This window comes from Pseudorasbora parva, chromosome 18 (assembly GCF_024679245.1).
Source record: "Pseudorasbora parva isolate DD20220531a chromosome 18, ASM2467924v1, whole genome shotgun sequence".
Classification (NCBI taxonomy): domain Eukaryota; kingdom Metazoa; phylum Chordata; class Actinopteri; order Cypriniformes; family Gobionidae; genus Pseudorasbora; species Pseudorasbora parva.
In genome coordinates, this window is record NC_090189.1 from 33,105,642 (window position 1) to 33,125,886 (window position 20,245).

At 38.8% G+C, this 20,245-nt stretch overlaps 1 protein-coding gene across 2 annotated transcripts in view; it reads left to right on the forward strand.

Moving 5' to 3' along the window:
* nsd1b (nuclear receptor binding SET domain protein 1b) overlaps positions 1 to 20,245 on the forward strand; it is a 40,482-nt gene that overhangs the window by 12,197 nt on the left and 8,040 nt on the right. For both annotated transcript variants that reach the window (XM_067424345.1, XM_067424347.1), the window contains exons 10-22: positions 437 to 482; positions 5,952 to 6,133; positions 6,332 to 6,463; positions 9,792 to 9,915; positions 10,007 to 10,207; positions 10,917 to 11,096; positions 11,643 to 11,799; positions 11,889 to 12,094; positions 13,098 to 13,210; positions 13,299 to 13,568; positions 16,391 to 16,507; positions 16,595 to 16,736; positions 16,830 to 16,936. In XM_067424345.1, the coding sequence (XP_067280446.1) occupies positions 437 to 482; positions 5,952 to 6,133; positions 6,332 to 6,463; positions 9,792 to 9,915; positions 10,007 to 10,207; positions 10,917 to 11,096; positions 11,643 to 11,799; positions 11,889 to 12,094; positions 13,098 to 13,210; positions 13,299 to 13,568; positions 16,391 to 16,507; positions 16,595 to 16,736; positions 16,830 to 16,936 (1,977 nt within the window). The remainder of the gene's footprint in view (positions 1 to 436; positions 483 to 5,951; positions 6,134 to 6,331; positions 6,464 to 9,791; positions 9,916 to 10,006; positions 10,208 to 10,916; positions 11,097 to 11,642; positions 11,800 to 11,888; positions 12,095 to 13,097; positions 13,211 to 13,298; positions 13,569 to 16,390; positions 16,508 to 16,594; positions 16,737 to 16,829; positions 16,937 to 20,245) is intronic.

Below are 20,245 nucleotides of genomic sequence, written 5' to 3' on the forward strand. Positions count from 1 at the left end.
CACAAAGAGAGTGTGTATCCCCACTCGTGATGTAACGTGGGCAGGGATGAACACACCTCTTAAAGCTGCTTTCACTCGCCATAATTCTCTATCTATTTTATTTTATTTTCTCTTTGTTTTGTTAATATATATGAAATATTTAACAAAAAGGGTGGAAAAACTCTTCAATAGACAGACAAAAACACCAAATAGACAGACAGGTTCACACAGATCGCTTGCTGAAGGCTCAGAAGCTAGTTCCTGTTTGTTTGCACGGACGTTTTATAGCTTCCGGTCAATGACGTCATCACGCCAACGATCAATCTTTTTTCCGATGGAATGGTTCTACAGGCGCTTCACGACGCATTAACGCAGAGGCATTCTCACAGCGTTTCGACGCAGCTCGAGTTCCCCGAAAGGGAACTGAATATTGGGCTAATAGCATTATCATTCACAGGGGAAGTCACAAAAGATTTGCTCATCTGGACAATCTACAAAATCAGGTTTGACTGCTTTCAAAACTATGTTTGTTATTTTATTAAAATCATATACCATTAATATATTGGACAACTTGATTGTTTTAGAGACATAGCCAACAATCAGAGACAATTCAAGAGTCACATTTTCCTATTTAATGATGTACTAAAAGATGTATGTTCATCAATTATATTTTCATATATTTCATTTATTAATATATTAATCTAGAAAATTATTTTTTAAGCATGTTATTTGACATTAATCAAACTTGTGCCAATTTTGACTCGCTGACTGATTTGTGAAATTTGCCGACAAATGCCCGAAATCGGAGGCAAATTGGTCACGCAGTGTGCATTATCAAAGGCGCCATCTGTGAACATCATAGTGACCATGATCAGTAAATTATCATAAATTATATTAAATCCTGGGTTTGCATTCCATTAAAGGGTTAGTTCTCCCAAAAATAAAAATTCTGTCATCAATTACTCATCCTCATGTCGTTTCAAACACATAATACCATCTTCAGAACACAAATTAAGATATTTATGATGAAATCCGAGAGTATTCTGAACCAGGCATCGGCAGCAATGTCATTGCAACTATCATGGCCCAGAAAGGTAGTACATCGTTAAAATAGTCCATGTCAGAACACCGCTCATTATTGGGTTGCTCCCATGTCAGGATCACACGTATGCAACAGTGAACAGTGTCGGCCAATAATGAGCCTCCGTTCTGACATAGAATAGTAGTGGGGAGCTCAGATCATTTTACTGACTCGGATCTTTGAATCTCATTCAACAAAATGAACAAATCTTTTTTCAAGTCATTTTGTTAATTTAAGCAGAATCTAATTAAAATGTTATGTTATATTTTTCAACACATTTAGTACTTTTGGAATAAAAAAACAAACTATAAGCTAATGCTGTCATGGCCAAACTTTGAGAAATAAATGATTAATTAATTGTTTAGCTTGCTTCACTTCCCGATCCAAATCATTCTTTCTTTAGTCACTTTACATTATTAACATCTGTTCCCTAGAAATATTAGTACACCACTCGTGACTTCTGGTTTGAGCCGTTAGTTCCGTCATCATGTCAATCAATCAATCAATCAATCAACTTTATTTATATAGCGCTTTTACAATCACGATTGTGTCAAAGCAGCTTCACAGTGTCAAACAGGATAATATTGCGACAAAATTAGATTTGGCTGTACAGTCGTACTGGAGAAAACAGTGATGTTATCAGCTTATTTTAATTTATCATATAGCGACAATGTTGGCAGATCAGTATTATAGTTTATAGAATTAAATAAGACCTAATTCATATATTTTATTTGTATAATAAGTTGAATAACTTTAATCATATTTTTAGTGTCCCCAACTGAGCAAGCCAAGCCAAAGGCGACAGTGGCAAGGAACCAAAACTCCATCGGGGCATGATGGAGAAAAATAAACCTTGGGAGAAATCAGACTCAGTCGGGGTGCCAGTTCTCCTCTGGCCTATTAACACACCGTGTAAGATTATTATTCTGGCAACCTTACAGGTCGGAAATCATATTAGATCGGATTATTCAAAATTTTCAGGGTATCACGGAAGAGACAGATTTATTTAGGATGGGGCGTCAATTACACAAGAGTATGAATACATGAAAGATCGGAATTATTGCGCCGAAGACGGGTTTTGAGCATGTCGTGCCAGTGAGGCAAATTCGGAGGAGACACCATTTGACACGGCTCAGCAGACACTCCAGGATGCGTTGGTCATGTCCAGGCAGGTCCACCATCCGATCCGGACAGGGCCCAGATCCGGGATAAACCTCGGGATAAACAGAGAGACTAACATTAGCGTAGATGCCACTCTTTTTATGATGTAACGAGTACATCAGGTGTTATGGGAAGTGTTCCCGGTTCTGGCTGACCTAGTTAATGCAGCCTAACAATCAGTCAATTGAATTGAATAATGAAAGTTAAAAATGTTCTATGTGTATGCCATAGTAAAGAGATGTGTTTTTAGTCTAGATTTAAACTGACAGAGTGTGTCTGCTTCCCGAACAATGCTAGGAAGACTATTCCACAGTTTAGGAGCTAAATAGGAAAATGATCGACCGCCTGCAGTTGATTTAGATATTCTAGGTATTATCAACTGGCCAGAGTTTTGAGACCGCATTCGACGTGATGGGGTATAATGCGTTAAGAGCTCGCTTAAGTACCGGGGAGCTAAACTATTTAGTGCTTTGTAAGTAATAAGCAAGATTTTAAAATGTATGCGATGTTTAATAGGGAGCCAGTGCAGTGTTGACAGAACTGGACTAATATGATCATACTTCCTGGTTCTAGTAAGAACTCTAGCTGCTGCATTTTGGACTAGCTGGAGTTTGTTTATTAAGCGAGCAGGGCAACCACCCAGTAGAGCATTACAATAATCTAGCCTTGAGCTCATGAACGCATGTACTAACTGTTCAGCATTTTGCATTGAAAGCATGTGCCGTAATTTAGATATATTTTTAAGATGATAGAATGCGGTTTTACAGATGCTAGAAACGTGGCTTTCAAATGAAAGATTGGTATCAAAGAGCACACCCAGGTTCCTCACTGACGGCGAGGGCTTGACAGAGCAGTCATCAAGTGTTAGACAGTATTCTCGGTTACTACTTGTGGAGCTTTTCTGTCCAATAATTAAAAATTCAGTTTTATCTGAATTAAGTTGCAGAAAATTACTATTCATCCAATTTTTTATATCAGCTATGCATTCTGTTAATCTTGTGAATTGGTAGGTTTCATCAGGGCGTGAGGAAATATAGAGCTGAGTATCGTCAGCATAACAATGAAAACTAACGCCATGCTTCTTAATGATATCTCCCAGTGGTAGCATATACAGGGTGAAAAGCAACGGTCCTAACACTGAGCCTTGCGGTACCCCATACTGAACTTGTGATCGGTGTGACATCTCTTCATTTACTGCTACAAACTGATAACGGTCAGATAAGTACGATTTAAACCATGCCAAAGCAGTTCCACTAACGCCAACATAATTTTCGATTCTATTCAGAAGAATATTGTGATCGATAGTATCAAATGCAGCGCTAAGATCGAGTAACACTAATAGAGAGATACAACCACGATCAGATGATAAGAGTAAATCATTTGTAACTCTAATTAGAGCAGTCTCAGTACTATGATACGGTCTAAATCCTGACTGGAAATCCTCACATATACCATTTCTTTCTAAAAAAGAACATAATTGTGAAGACACGGCCTTTTCTAGTATTTTTGATAGAAACGGTAGATTCGAGATTGGCCTGTAATTGACTAATTCTTTAGGATCAAGTTGCGTTTTTTTAATAAGTGGTTTAATTATAGCCAACTTAAAAGTTTTCGGTACATATCCTAATGTCAAAGATGAATTAATGATATTAAGCAGAGGATCTATGACCTCTGGAAGTATCTCTTTTAATAGCCTAGTCGGTATAGGGTCAAGCATACATGTTGTTGATTTTGATGATTTTACAAGTTTAGCCAGTTCTTCTCCTCCTATAGCAGTGAATGAGTGTAATTTTTCCTCAGTGACCCTGCAGTGCTCTGTCTGAAGTGATACTGTAATAGACGGCTGCATGGTTATAATTTTATTCCTAATATTATCAATCTTACTAGTAAAGAAGTTCATAAAGTCATTACTGCTGTGTTGTTTACAAACATCAGAAGCTGAAGCTTTATTTTTTGATAATTTAGCCACTGTATCGAATAAATACTTAGGGTTGTGTTTGTTTTCTTCTAAAAGAGATGAGAAATAAGCAGATCTAGCAGTTTTTATGGCCTTTCTGTATGCAATCATGCTCTCTTTCCACAAATTGCGAAAAACCTCTAGTTTTGTTTTCTTCCAGCTGCGCTCCATTTTTCTGGCTGCTGTTTTAAGGGCCCGAGTGTGCTCGTTGTACCACGGCGTTGGATTATTTATGTCTGATCTGGGTCGTGACAGACTCATGTAATACATGCGCCTGGAAACAGAAATGACTAGTTACATTACATTTACATTTATGCATTTGGCAGATGCTTTTATCCAAAGCAACTAACATTGCATTCAAGGTACACAGTTTACATTATTGTCAGTTCTTGCTCTCCCTGAGAATCGAACCCATGACCTTGGCATTGCTAGCGCCACGCTCTACCGTTTGAGGTATAGGAAAGCCTTTAGCAATTATAGTTCTCTTGAGTCTTTGAGTCATTTGTTCATCAAGTCCCAACCCCATATAGGCAAGGCTATGCAGTCACCGGAAACCGGAAAGAGTCTAGTTCATCTCTCAAGTCTTCTCGTTCAAGTTGTCCGTTTAAGTCCACCTAGGCTGAATGCAGAAACAGTTCCTCTCTCGAGTCTTCGGCTCTGAGTCTCATTCTTTTGTCACATTACTGTGCCGGTTCACTGTCTCGCAACATATACAACATTACAGTCGTATTATTGACTGCATGTTGTAATATATTTATTATTATAAAATCATCAGAAGATATGGGCCATAAACTTTTATGCCTATCCATTCTAAACAACCCAATGTGTGCAGGATTCATAGGAAAATCAAATATTATACTAGCTAAAAAAAAATGGAACTAAAAAAACGACGCACTTGTTTGTGAGGAAGGTTGTGAATAAACTAATTTCTGGATTCAACACAGCTGTCACGTCCAGGTCATGTCACGTGACAAAAGAACAGAAGACTCAAGAGAACTAATAATTTCTGTTTCCGGTAAAGACTGCATAGCCTTGTCTTAGGGGCTGGGACTTGATGAACGAATGACTCAAACCTGGATTGAGGGATGAACTAATCAATTCTGTTTCCTGTACAGAACATATGGGATGTTGTGCATGACTGACCAACACAAAATGAACGAATTGCTCTCTGAGAAAACCCGTCGTTCTCGAGTCATATTATAGATTTGTTTAAAATGAACGAATCGTTCATGAACGACACTTCACTAACTTAGAACCTGGAAGCACTGCACTGTGTTTACTTTGTGAATAGAATAGGAGTATGACGTTGAAGAGAAGAGATTGTTGAATAAAGCACAAAAGTAATCTCGTCGCTTAATAACATTAAAGTTGAACCACTGACTATTTTAACAATGTCTTTACTACCTTTCTTGACCTTAAAAAGTTGCAATTACATTGCTGTCTATGTGTGGTTCAGAAAGCTCTCGGATTTCATCAAAAATATCTAATTTATGTTTCCAAGATGAACAAAGGTCTTACAGGTTTGGAACAACATGAGGGTGTGTAATTAATGACAGAATTTTAATTTGCGGGTGAACTATCCCAAATAATATTGGATACCCGAATAAGCCTGAATCTCCAATAATAATATTTTGGAAATTCTAAAACTGGTCTTTTGTTGGGTCACTTGAAGAACTGACATGTGCTGACACTGAAATGTATAATTTTTTATAAGATTGTTTGGTGCTTTAGTTTTCTTTTGTTTTTAAATCTTTAATTGTATTGAAAATGAAGGAATAGGACTACAATCATCAAAAAGTAAGATCAAGCTGTCTTCTGAGTCCATTGACACACCAACTGACCCAATACTAAAAAGCAAAGAGATGGAGATAGAAGTTGCCCCTGAAATGCCTCATACAGTTTACCCAGAATCAGCGGAGGATGGCTCAGATGCTCTCAGATGCTCAAGTTCAGAGGTCAGTTAAAAGAACTCTTGAAAATAGTATTTTGTTTTTTAATGGCCACTTTAGTACACCTATACAACTGCTTCTAATCAGCCCATTAATTAAATGTATTAGTAAGTACCAATATGCAGAGAATACAATGAAAACATGTGAAAACATATTTTGTTGCTTACTTAATTAAATAACGTGAATATCTGGCATTTCATTCAGATGTTTGAATCTAGTTATGGCTTGTGTTCTGAACAAGAAGAAAATTCAAAATCGGATGAAGGACTTTCGGATAATAAAAGGCTCTCAGAGGAGAAAGGTGGCAGCATCCCATTCAAGGAAAATGTGTGCCAGGTAGGTGTGTTGAGGCCATTTTACACCCAAGAACGTTAACTATAGTAGTGTCCACATTTACGATTACGATTTATTAAAAGTTGCCATGTGGCGCTCTGCACCTCTAGTTAGTTAAAAAAAACCCTGATCTGAAGTTTTATACTGCCAAATAAACAGACGGAGCCGTTCGTCTGTTCCGAAAGCCTGTGCAATACCTTCATTACAATTAAACATTTGCACTACATTATGCTGGTATTATTGTTAAAATTAAAAAAGAGATTTAATTCATTGCAATGGCAAAAGTTTGTTGAACAAAACGCCATTAAAAAAATACTGGTCACGGGAGCGAACTGCATCACAAATGCAGTCAATTTATTGCAGTTTTTCACAATCAGCATTTAAATAGCCACATAATGCATAAACGTTATTAATGTAGAAAACATTGAAAAGTCTTCATTATTTCATGATACTGTGGTACCGTGATGGGTTGCCACTAGGGGTGTAACGATATATCGCGATATAGAAATGTGACAATATGTATCGTTGATGGAACGATATGATTCGCGATATAGAGTTGTTTTATCCAAGGCTCAACTTGCTGTAGTAGGCCTGTTTAATGGTTAATGTATAATTCACCCAAACACAAATTTACAAATGTACCACAAATGTAAACTCTGTCATTATGTAATCACCATTATGTTGGTTTTCGTTTAACTTCCAAACGCAAATGAAGATATTCTTTATGAAACCTAAGGGATTTCTTTCCTTCCATTTAAAGTCCATTATTCCTCTCAAACTTAAAAGATCCAAAAAAATGTCATAAAGGCATCGTAAAAATAACTAGTCGAGTGTCTAATTCAAATCCAAGTCTTCTGAAGAGACACGAACAAAGCCTTATAATAAACAGATGTACAACAACGCACACATTGTTGTAAACACGGACGTTTAGATGATTGCGTGATGCGCAAAAACAACATGAGAGTGAGTAAATGCAGAATTAAAATTCTTGGATGAGCTAAAAACATTTACTGAAGTGCATGCGCTGCCGGAATGGCACTCCTCAAAGTAACAAACGCAAACATCATTTAAAGCAGCACTCCTTAGTGAAAGCACAAACATCATTTAAATCACCAGATCACGTTATGTTTTAGTAGTATGATTATTCAAAGTATTTTAAATAGTTTATACTTATATGTATAGTGCATTAATAGCGGGAGAGGCAGGACACTATATGAGCACCGGGAGAGATGCTGCCTGACCCTGTATTGAAAGTGCGAGTAATGTGTTAGGGGAAAAAAAGTTTATGATATTTTTACATTAAACGACTATATATAATATATAATGTTGAATATAATGTATAATGATGCATTGGGGGAATATTTGTAGGTCCTAATTAAAAATACACAAATAAAAATACTATTATTTTAATAATAAGAAAAAAGAAAAGAAAAAAAAACTCTTCTTTATGAAGGCTTAAAATATCAGGATACATATTGAATCGTGAGTTCAGTATCGTGATATATATATCGACACAAGTGTACGGACAACTGTGGTATTATAACAAAGTGAAAGCAATTGGGAACAACAGCATCTAGCCAAGAAGTCATAGGCCCCGTAAAATCACAGAGCAGGGTCAGCGCATGCTGAGGCACACAGTGCGCAGAAGTCGGCAACTTTATGCAGAGTCAATAGCCACAGACCTTCAAACTTTGTGTGGCCAGCAGATTAGGTCAAGAACAGTGAGTAGAGAGCTTGATGGAATGGGTTTCCATGGCTGAGCTGCTGCATTTAAGCCTTACATCACCAAGTGCAATGCAAAGTGTCAGAAACAGTGGTGTAAAGCACGCCACCACTGGACTCTAGAGCAGTGGAGATGTTTTCTTGGGAGTGATGAATTACACTTATCTGTCTGGCAATCTGATGGACGAGTCTGAGTTTGGCGGTTGCCAGGAGAACCGCACTTTCCTGAATGTATTTTGCCATGTGTAAAGTTTGGTGGAGGGGGGGGATTATGGTGTGGGTTGTTTTTTAGGGGTTGGGCCCCTTAATTCCAGTGAAGGGAACTCCTAATGCTTCAGCATGCCAAGACATTTTGGACAATTGCATGCTCCCAACTTTGTTGGAATAGTTTAGGGATGGCCCCTTACTGTTCCAACATGACTGTGCACCAGTGCAGAAAGCAAGGTGCATTAAGTCATGGATGAGCCAGTTTGGTGTGGAGGAATTTGACTGGCCTGCGCAGTGTCCTGACCTCAACCCTATATAACAACTTTGGGATGAATTAAAGTGGAGACTGCCAGCCAAGACTGATTAAGAATGGGATGCCATTAAAGTTCATGTACATTTTCAAAACTTTTGTAATATAGTGTATATCATATTGTGATATATATCAGAGTGAAACGGATTAGCAAAAAAGAAAAAATGTATGTTGGGGAATTGGTTTTATCCACTGGTTGTTGATTAACTAGAGGCAGTTTTGAATTCATGCTGAGTTTAAAGACTTTTAATTTAAAAGAGTTTTAATTGATTTTTGAAGTCCAAATATTACCAAACAGAAGTCTGTTGTTTCACCATCACTGCATCCAAAAACTAAAAATGCTGCATTCGGAGGATGCATTCCAAGGTAGGAAAGCATCAAGGCATGTCCAAATCCAATGTTAGCTTTTCCTGATAGCTTCTCTCCTCTTCATCTGATCGATTTTTGAGGCAGTATAGATAGATAGTATCCTTTTCTGCCTTTGATATTCAATCCTATGCTTTTCATTTTGTGACAGTTAAGCTAAAAAAATAAATAAAGATGACATCTGAAAGTTGTGGTTGATGGTCAGTTTGTGTGTACATTTATGTTTTTGACCAAAGTTTTCTACTTCTGATGTCATTTCTAGCAAGAAATGGCTATTGTAGTAATTAGTTCTAATTTGCTGTTGATCATTAAACCATCATTGAAGTCTGTCTCAAATCCGTTTTGTGAGGTACATTCATGTGCAAACGCTGCCTACAAAGCCATTGCCTGATAAGGCAGCGAGGCAACAAGTCACCTAGCTAGGTTTTTGGATGCAACCCATAAGATAAGACAACCAAACAAACAAACAAACATTAAAAAAATTAATAACTGGGTACATTTTTATTTCATGCTAACTTTAATCATAAACAAATGCAGTGTCAAATGACATTATCAACTGAAAAAAAATCTATATTTAAGACCAAGCAGTTTCTAAGAAGTGATAGATCTTATGATGTTTTAGCAAACAAATTAATCATTTACAATATGAATTCACTAAATTCAGTAGTCAATAGCTATAGTATATTATAAATACCTCAATGATCTCCTCCTCTGCTGTTTCTGAAGGCATGTGAGAAGCAGGGAGATCTCCTTCTCTGCGAAGGGCAGTGCTGTGGGGCATTTCACCCACAATGCGCTGGTCTGAACGAGCCTCCCACAGGAAAAATTTTATGTCAGGAGTGCACGTCTGGTAAGTGCCTGCTTCATAATTCACACACCAACAATTTGTCTTGAAGTAATTTTACAGCTTTTGACAGCTGGTTATGTGAATATTTGAACAGGTATACACTCATGCTTTGCTTGTAAGAGCTTGGGTGAGGACGTCAGGCGGTGTATGCTTCCTGGATGTGGGAAGTTCTACCATGGGGAGTGCGCTGCCAGCCATGCACCCACTGTACCTCTGAACCGGGCCTTTCGGTGCCCTCTCCACGTCTGCCTGGCCTGTTTCATCACAAACCCTAACAATCCATCAATATCTAAAGGTTTGTTGTGCTTAGAGCAGTTAGATGCTCAATTAGGTGGTGCTACATAATGAAGGCTTGTTCACTCTGCCCTAAAAACACCAACATTTCCACTTGGGAACAGCATCTTTAAATGTGTAAGATTCAGTCCATAAAGTGTGGGTCCATAAAGTGGTTATTTTTAATTAGGAGAGACCTTATCAGCATGGCAACAATCTTTGGGTGCTGTTTTTGTTGAAGCAGTATGAATTAGCATTAAGGTGTTATATTGCAAACTAGGTGTAAACCAATATATTAAAATTCTGGTCAATACAGATAAGCCCATGATTATTTAAGGTTGTGGTCGATAACAAATACATGGCTGATATGAAAATGCTATGCTATTTTGTCTAAATAATTTTAAAATTAAACACTTCACAAACCACAGATTCACAGAAATCAGTCATTTGAATTCTGTGAATTTGTACATTACAACATTACAGTGTACAGAATGTTAAATTTGTTAAGAATTACTTTGAACAGTAATTTGTATTGTTTTTAAAGATTCACATGAATTGATTGACAAAATTAATCTAAATTTAAAAACTAAAGGAAATGAGCATGGAGAAAAATGTCCAGTTTCTCCTGATATGGATAAAAAAACGTACACCATGTTAGTGTTCACCATCTAAAAGATATATTTTGAATGTGGGTGCTTTTATTATGAAATTCTCTGTATTTTGTGTCTCAGGCCAGCTAACCCGCTGTATCAGATGCCCTGTGGCATATCACGCCAACGATGACTGCGTACCTGCTGGAAGTGTCACTCTCACCGACAGCAACATTGTGTGTCCCAATCACTTCACACCAAGAAAAGGCTGCCGCAACCACGAGCATGTCAACGTCAGCTGGTGCTTCGTCTGCTCAGAAGGTTAATTCAGCTGTATTATGCCCTGTTTACATCTGTTATTAAGATGCGTTTTGGTTGATCGGATCACAAGTGGACTATGCTAAATACAGATGTAAACGGGGTCTAAATGTTTTGAGCTTGTCCACTTTTAACCACTTCCAGCCTCAAGTTGTTCCAAACCTATATGAATTTCTTTCTTAAACACAAAATAAGATATTTTGAAGAATATTGGCATTGATTTCCATTGTACTGAGAAAAAAAAATACTATGGAAGTCAGTGGGCATTTGGTTACTGACATTCTTCAAAATATCTTATTTTGTGTTCAAGAAAGAAATTCATACAGGTTTGGAACAAGTAATGAGTAAATGGTGACACAATTTAAATTTTTAGGTGAACTATCCCTTTAATACCAGATGTAAACAGGGCCATAGATACCCATTTCTATCACAATTTGCACCTCTGATTGTAGTGTGTGCACTAAATCATTTAACTTCCCTTACAAGCTCATTTTATATGACCTTATCAGAAACTTTTCTTCTCTGTATCTGTATCACTTCCCTCTACAGGAGGTAGTCTGTTGTGTTGTGAGTCATGTCCTGCGGCTTTTCACCGTGAGTGTCTGAACATCGACATGCCAGAAGGCAGCTGGTACTGCAACGACTGTCGTGCTGGAAAGAAACCGCACTACAAGGAGGTAGTGTGGGTGAAAGTAGGCCGCTACAGGTCAGCATGCACAAAACCAACCAGCTCCAAACTCATTCCTGGTTTGTACAGTCATTGTACACTACAGTTTCTTCTTTACTATTTGTTAGATGGTGGCCGGCTGAAGTAAGCAACCCCAAAAACATTCCTGAGAATATCCTACGCATGAGACATGATGTCGGAGAGTTCCCAGTTCTTTTCTTCGGCTCTAACGACTACCTGTGGACTTACCAAGCCCGTGTTTTCCCTTACATGGAGGGTGATGCCAACAGTAAAGAGAAAATGGGAAAGGGAGTTGACTCGACCTATAAGAAAGGTATCTTCTGCAACTAATTATTGCTGCTTGCTTTTGGTATCAACTATTTCTAATGCCCAATCAAAGCTAAACGTTAATTAGACATGACCACATTGATGTCATAGTTTGGTAAAGCAAGTTGAGGCACTGATCAAGGCACAAGTGGCAATTTAATTATCAAAACAAAGACTCTAAACAACTGGAAATGCTGGGATGCACAACCAACATAAAAGACGAGAGCAGACAACTGAAACTCAGTATTATGAATACACAGACTAATTTAAGAATTAAACAGTGGAGGAGCCAGCAGAGTGGGATGCCCTGATGGAGCCAGAGGGATGAAGGCCCTTGGCGATGCAGTCCAGGAAGGAGATGGAAGAATGCTGGAGAGAGAGTCTGGAGACCAAGACTAAAGGTGGTCTGGAGGGCCTAGACGAAGATGGGGGCTTGGAAAACAGAGATGGAGCCGGTGTGAGTGAGGATGATGGTGAAGGGATGGAGGAATCCAGTGGAGCCGAAGGAGCTAGGCGTAACCAGTGCAGAAGGTGGAATCAGAGAGTTAGATGGAACCAGAGATGGAGGCAGAAGCCAAGGAATGGGTGAAGAGGCTGTGAACCGGACAGAACAGGCAGCGGATCTCACTAGCGGACTTTAATTTTTTTGTCAAAAACACGTTTTCTAATACTATACAGTGCACAAGTGAGTGTTAGATAACAGCAAAGGTCATTTAAATTCAAAAATAGGGAAATGTACAAATACATATACAATATTTACTGATACCCATACATTATAAAAATAATAATATTTAATATACTTGTGTAAAAACCTAGTTGTATTACACGATTCTTGGGGCCAGATTTACTAAACAGGGCAAATTAGCATGAGAGCGTAATTCCAAAGAAGCTCAGATGGGAGTGGGAAGTTCTGCGCATGATCTACTGACGACGTAAATCTGGCCTTTGGTGTGGCTGAAATCAGTGATCAAATGAAATGATCTGAAATGAAAATGTTTGATGTGGTTTAGCTTTGGAAGAAGCTGCACTAAGGTTCAAAGAACTGCAGGCAGAGAAAGAACTACGGCAGCTCCAGGAGGACCGACGAAATGACAAGAAACCTCCACCATACAAGCATATTAAGGTAGCTACATGACCATAAAAGACACAATGAGATTGTTTGCTAGCTTTATATTATGATGGTACAAGTCTTATCTTGGTCAATCCAATAGGTGAACAAACCAATTGGCAAAGTGCTGATCATCTCGGCGGACCTTTCGGAGATTCCCCGCTGCAACTGCAAAGCAACAGATGAGAACCCCTGCGGTATGGATTCAGAGTGCATCAACCGCATGCTGCTGTACGAATGTCACCCACAGGTTTGTCCCGCAGGCGAGCACTGCCAGAACCAGTGCTTCTCCAAACGCCAGTACTGCCAGGTGGAGATCTTCAGGACGCTGTCTCGAGGCTGGGGGCTGTGCTGTGCGCACGACATCAAAAAGGTGAGCTGATTTCGAATGTTCTTCGTGGGCAGCGACCCAAACATCATTAATGCAGACCACAAAAACAAAAGCCCGACAGTATACTTCTTTGGTTCCTATTCCAGAACTGTCCGCATGATATAATTTTCATCATCAGCACAGTGCGTTAATTTCTGAGCACACTGTCTACGTGCAGCCTGATTTTTATTTTTGTGCAATTGCTCAAAAACAAAGGTCCACTGTGTACTGTATCATTCACACTCACAATAAATTAGGGCTGCAACAACTAATCGATAAAATAATAATAAGCATAATTTGATTATCGATTAGCCATGTCTGCACGCTGTGCCTGGGAAACCATCAGTCAGTCACATTGCTTAACAGTAGTGAATAACCCTTTTCTATGGACAAACGCATATGGAAAATCAGAGGAAAATCACTAGCATTATAACATATAACATGGTTATATCCTTAACTGTAAGACATGTCAGAAAGACTCATGAGTATTTCCATTTTGCATATTCTGACAACAAGCGTCTTGTTAAACTTCACAGACTTCAATGAGCTTTGAATAACATTGTTTAAAATAATGTATTAAAATACAGTTTTAATGTAAAACCATTTTTAAGGTATATTAATAAATAGTCCATCCGATTAATCGGAAAAATAATCGAAATATTAAATGATTATCAAAATAATCATCAGTTGCACCCCTACAATAAATAAAGTTTACTTTGAAGGGATATGCATGATCATCTGTGCACAAGATAAACTTGAATGCGGAAAACAAAGATGTATAATGCTTAGCATTTTACTAAACGAATTGCTTCAAATCAACAATATCATAATATTGCTACTTTTTCTCTAATCACACCAAAACCTGGGTTCAGTTTTAAGCATTAGATTTTTTCCCATGCATATTTAAAGGTGCACTATGCAACTTTTCATCCACTGGAGGGCGCCGATTCAAAACAAATGCATAGTTTGATGACGCAAAGTTTTGGGAGTGCAGCATCTTGGGACATGTGGTCTTCACCTTACAGCCGGTGGAAAATAGGACTCGGGCAGAAATCACGTTCATGTATGCGGTTATTAGCGTTACTGAAGTGTAAAACAGAGCAGGACCGAGTGTTGTGGAGCTGAGCACGGCCCGCTGGAGCGATTGTTAAAGAAATACCCACCTCGCGAACACCGGGACTTTTATTATGACGGGACGGGACACAGTCACCGGGAGCCTGCACTGATCCGCTCTTCCGGTTATGATTATGAGGTAATGCAGCTCTGTTTATCATATTAGATACATTTAAGTGTGTTTAAAGGGGGGGTGAAACACTCAGTTTCAGTCAATCTCATGTCAATCTTGAGTACCTATAGAGTAGTATTGCATCCTTCATATCTCTGAAAAGTCTTTAGTTTTATTATATTTATAAAAGAAATATGGGCTGTACCGAGTCTTTCCGGAAAAAACCGAGCGCCTGGAGGCGTATCGTGTGGGCGGAGCTAAAGAATGACGAGCGCATAGCGGTGACGTCCTCAAGCATGGAGAAGCCCATCGCTATGATCTCAGCTAATAGATACATGATCCAGAATCAGATCTGGAGGCTGAAATAAATTAAACAGGAGAAACAGCAACAGCAGGACGTCCGTCTCTGTGGTATGTACTGTATTTAGTGGCCTGTCAACATTTGTGTGTCTTTACTCACAGTTTATGAGGACATGATTCGGTTTATGGACTATTGTATGCGACTAAACCTTAGCAGTAGCAAGCAAAACGGTTTTGCACGTCAGACTAGTGTAACTTTATAGATAAAACAAAAATAGAGTCCGTTAGTGCATTTGAATGACGAAGCACGCGATCGTGTCGTTTACTCATGTTTACTCACGAGACGAGCCAACAGCAGAGACATTTGAAGCAGTTTTACTCACCGGCTGCTTTCAAAGCAGGACCGAACCTTTATCGCTGGGACCGCTCTGTCAAAAACACACTTCTTTGGTATGATTTGGTGAAGTCCTGACAGCAGTGAACGGTGGAGATCCACTTTGCGACGCGACTAAAGCGATGTTGTGAAGCTTCCCGTCATTTCTGCGTTCAAATAGTGCAGAAACAGTGTTCACGGACGACTGGCTCTGCACCTGAGAGAGTGTTTATGGGCGTGCATTTCCTCTCTCGCTCTAGTCACACGCGCGCGCACCCTACCGGGAGAAGAGCCCGTACGGCCCATACAAGGACCTTCCGTTCTATTAACGTCAAGCCGAGCCATACTCGAAAAAAACTCTTTGAAACTTGTGAGAAACCGGAAGGCGTATTTTTAACACAGAAATACTCTATCAAACGTCCAACATTAGTTTTTGAAACTTTGTCTATGTTTAGGATGGGAATCGTCTTTAACAGTGTAAAAAGCTCAGTATGCATGACACAGCATTTCACCCCCCCCCCCCCCTTAAAATGATGTTATGACGTTACTCCGTGCGTTCACTTATTCACAATGCTATAAAGGTGAAACCAAGGGTAGTGCAGATATGACGCCATTGGCAGGCGACTCCCTCAAACGCAATGCTGACACGTCCCGGTCCTTAGTTAAAATAGCAATTTTCTCACAATTTACAAATAGTTGTAAACATTTGGGATATTGTAGGTACTCAACTGAACAAAATATATAACACCGGCCTAGTGGTTCTTGGATATTTTACTGCAAAAATACTACATAGTGCACCTTTAACAATAAGTCCATCTCAGTCCCACCGATTTTAATGTCTCTATGTCTTAATATGGATGTGGATATAGTTTTAGTTTGTCCAGTCTGCTTTCTAAACAAGTCTTTGTTTTTAATGCTCGACCCAAGGGAGGATTTGTTAACGAATATGTTGGAGAGGTGATTGACGAGGAAGAATGCCGTGCCCGGATTAAAAATGCTCAGGAAAACAATATCGGCAATTTCTACATGCTTACGTTGGACAAAGTGAGATTCTAAAACTACAACACTAGTATCACTTTTCTAAGATTTCTGTTATAGAAGCTGAATATATTGCTTTGTGGTTTCTGGAAGGATCGAATTATTGATGCCGGGCCCAAGGGAAATGAAGCCCGTTTTATGAACCACAGTTGCCAGCCAAACTGCGAGACCCAAAAATGGACAGTCAACGGAGACACACGTGTTGGGCTTTTTGCGCTTACAGATATCCCTGCTGGTAAGTCAAAATAATTTTTCATATAGAAGACACTTTGGTACAGCCTGACATTTTACACTGCTTTTGCAACTTTGATGTGCATTTTCTTTAAAGGCACAGAGTTAACATTCAACTATAACCTTGAGTGCCTGGGCAATGGGAAGACAGTGTGCAAGTGTGGTGCATCTAATTGCAGTGGATTCCTGGGAGTGAGACCAAAAGTAAGCAGATGTTCTCCAGAGGTTACGTTTTATATAGTATAGCATCATGTCATAACTAAAGATTGATCACAGAATTGGCAGATATAATGCTATACACTGCCTGGCCAAAGAAACTGCTGTTTGGATTTAAATGGGCAAATGCTGAGTCTACAACCCCAAATCAGAAAAAGTTGGGACAGTATGGAATGTGCAAATAAAATAAAAAAGAAGTGATTTCTAAAATTACTTTGACTTGTATTTCATTGCAGACAATATGAACACAAAATATTTCATGTTTTGTCTGGTCAACTTCATGTCATTTGTAAATATGCATCCTTTCCTGTCATTCAGACCTGCAACACATTTCAAAAAAAGTTGGGACAGTAAAGCATTTACCACTTTGTAATGTTGCCATTCCTTTTCACAACACTTAAAAGACGTTTAGGGACTGAAGACACCAAGTGATGAAGTGTTTCAGGTGTAATTTTGTCCCATTCTACCTACAAACAAGTCTTAAGGTGGGCAACAGTACGGGGTCTTTTTTGCGCTTCAAAATGCGCCACACATTCTCTATTGGAGACAGGTCGGGACTGCAGGCAGGCCAGTCAAGTACCCGTACCCTCTTCCTCCGCAGCCAGGACTTTGTAATGTGTGCAGAATGTGGTTTTGCATTGTCTTGTTGAAATATGCATGGACGTCCCTGGAAAAGATATCTTCTTGAAGGCAGCATATTATGCTCCAAAATCTCTATGTACTTTTCAGCATTAATGGTGCCTTCACAGAAGTGCAAGTTACCTTTGCCAAGGGCACTGACACAACCCCATACCATGACAGACCCTGGCTTTTGGACTTGTTGCTGGTAACAGTCTGGATGATCCTTTTCTTCTTTGGTCCGGAGCACACAGCGTCCATTCTTCCCAAAAAATACCTGAAATACTGATTCATCTGACCACAGTACACATTTCCACTGTGTGATGGTCCATCCCAGATGCCTCCGAGCCCAGAGAAGTCGACGGCGCTTCTGGACACTGTTAACATAAGGCTTCCTTTTGGCACAGTACAGTTTTAACTGGCATTTGTGGATGTAACTACGTATTGTGGTACTTGACAAAGGTTTGCCAAAGTAGTCCTGAGCCCATGTGGTGATATCGCTTATAGATGAATGACGATTCTTGATGCAGTGCCGCCTGAGGGATCGAAGATCACGGTTGTTCAGCTTAGGCTTGCGGCCTTGTCCTTTACGCACTGAAATTCCTCCAGATTCCTTGAATCTTGTAATTATGTTATTCACTGTTGAATGTGAAATATCCAAATCTCTTTCCTATCTTTCTTTGAGGAACATTGTTTTTAAACATTTCAATAATTTTCTCACGTATTTGTTGGCAAACTGGCGATCCTCGGCCCATCTTTGCTCCTAAAGGATTAGATCTTTCTTGGATGCTGCTTTTGTACCAAATCATAATTTCAATCACCTGTTGACATCACCTGTTTCAAATCACATCATTATTTAACCCTTTTACCTCATTACTAGCCCTAAACTGCTCCTGTCCCAACTTTTTTTGAAATGTGTTGCAGGTCTGAATGACAGGAAAGGATGCATATTTACAAATGACATGAAGTTGACCAGACAAAACATGAAATATTTTGTGTTCATATTGTCTGCAATGAAATACAAGTCAAAGTAAATTTAGAAATCACTACTTTCTTTTTTTATATGCGTTTTCCAAACTGTCCCAACTTTTTCTGATTTGGGGTTGTATGATTGGATCATTATTGCAGTGATTTTTTATGTTTCTAGAATTGTATTTGTTTGGCAACAGTTCTTCTAACCCTAATTGATGGAATGTGTAGATTTTCATTTCCTAAACAGCCATGTAGTAAGACACATCACAGTCATATTACAGGATGACAATGTCAAGGTTCATCAGGCTCAAACTTTGAAAGAATGGTTGGGAGGGAACCTGAAGAATAATTTTCACACATGAATTGGCATCTCCAGTCCAGACCTATAATTCATTGAAAGTTTTTGAGATGTGCTGGAGGAGACGTTACAGAGTGCTAGACCCTTTCATTGTCAATACAAGACCTTGACTAAAATGCAACCTCTAGATGCAAATAACTTCACAACATTTATCCATCAAGAGGTGCATACATTTTTGGTCAAGATTTTGTTGACAATACTAGAGTCCAGCACTCTGTAAAGTCTTCTCCAGCACATCCCAACTACTTTCAATAATTTAAAGGGGTAATGAACTGCATTTTGTTATTGTTTTATAATGTTTACTGGGGTGGACTTATAACGTTAATATGATTTTTACATTAAACATTGCCATGATTTAGAAATAAAAGCCATTTTTCCTACTTTGATTTTAGCCCTCTGATTTGAACATTCTGTTTGAAGGGCAGGTCTGCTATAAGACTCGTCTGCATAAACGCCCACTGCTGTGATTGAAACATATTTGCTTATATAATAGCTAAATATTACATGTTTAACTCTCAAATACTTTTACCATGTTTTTACTATTACAGCTCTCATGGTTAACTAATCGTGAAGTGCTGATTATGACATATTTAGATTCTATGGCATTATATTTAGGTCGTGGAATGAAAGTTTGCAGTGATGAGCATTGTAGACGATCACATGTTGATCGCATGAATGCAGTCATCTCATCATTACAACTCGATTTCTGCACGTTTGCTTTCATTTTAAAGCAGCACTAGGTAACTTTTCAACCTTCATAATATATTTTTTAAGACTCTTGTGATGATAAATCAACTTACAATAGGTTGAATGACACGTCTGCCATAGCCTGATGGGGTCTGTATCGTTTTTAATCTTACTTTTAAACTTCGGGTTTCGGGTAGTAACCCGAGAAAAAGAAAAGAACTACAAAATTCGACAGCTTTACGGCATATACGTCACTTCCACCAACACACACACTTCCTTACATTCGGACGTGCGAGCCCAACTTTGTTCGTCGGATAATATAGTCATGTCCGAAGCAGCAGAGACAAATAAGAAAGAAAAGGTTTTGTTGGAGGAAAGCAATAAGAGGAAATGAAAAAATGATGGGATTAAAGGCAGGACGAGGATCAAAATGTGACCAGGGTTTGCTCGTCGGCGTGAGCTGAAGGAGGCGTGCCCGACCGATGCTGTCATGCTTGTTACGGTGAGCTACCACTCAAACATTGAACTGAAGTATCATATAGATTCTGTAAAACGCTAACCAATAGACTACTATAATGACGCTGGCTTGTAAACGTGAGCATCGTGATTATTTGGCGTTTGAAAAAAATAAAACCCATGAAATTATATTCATATGACATGCT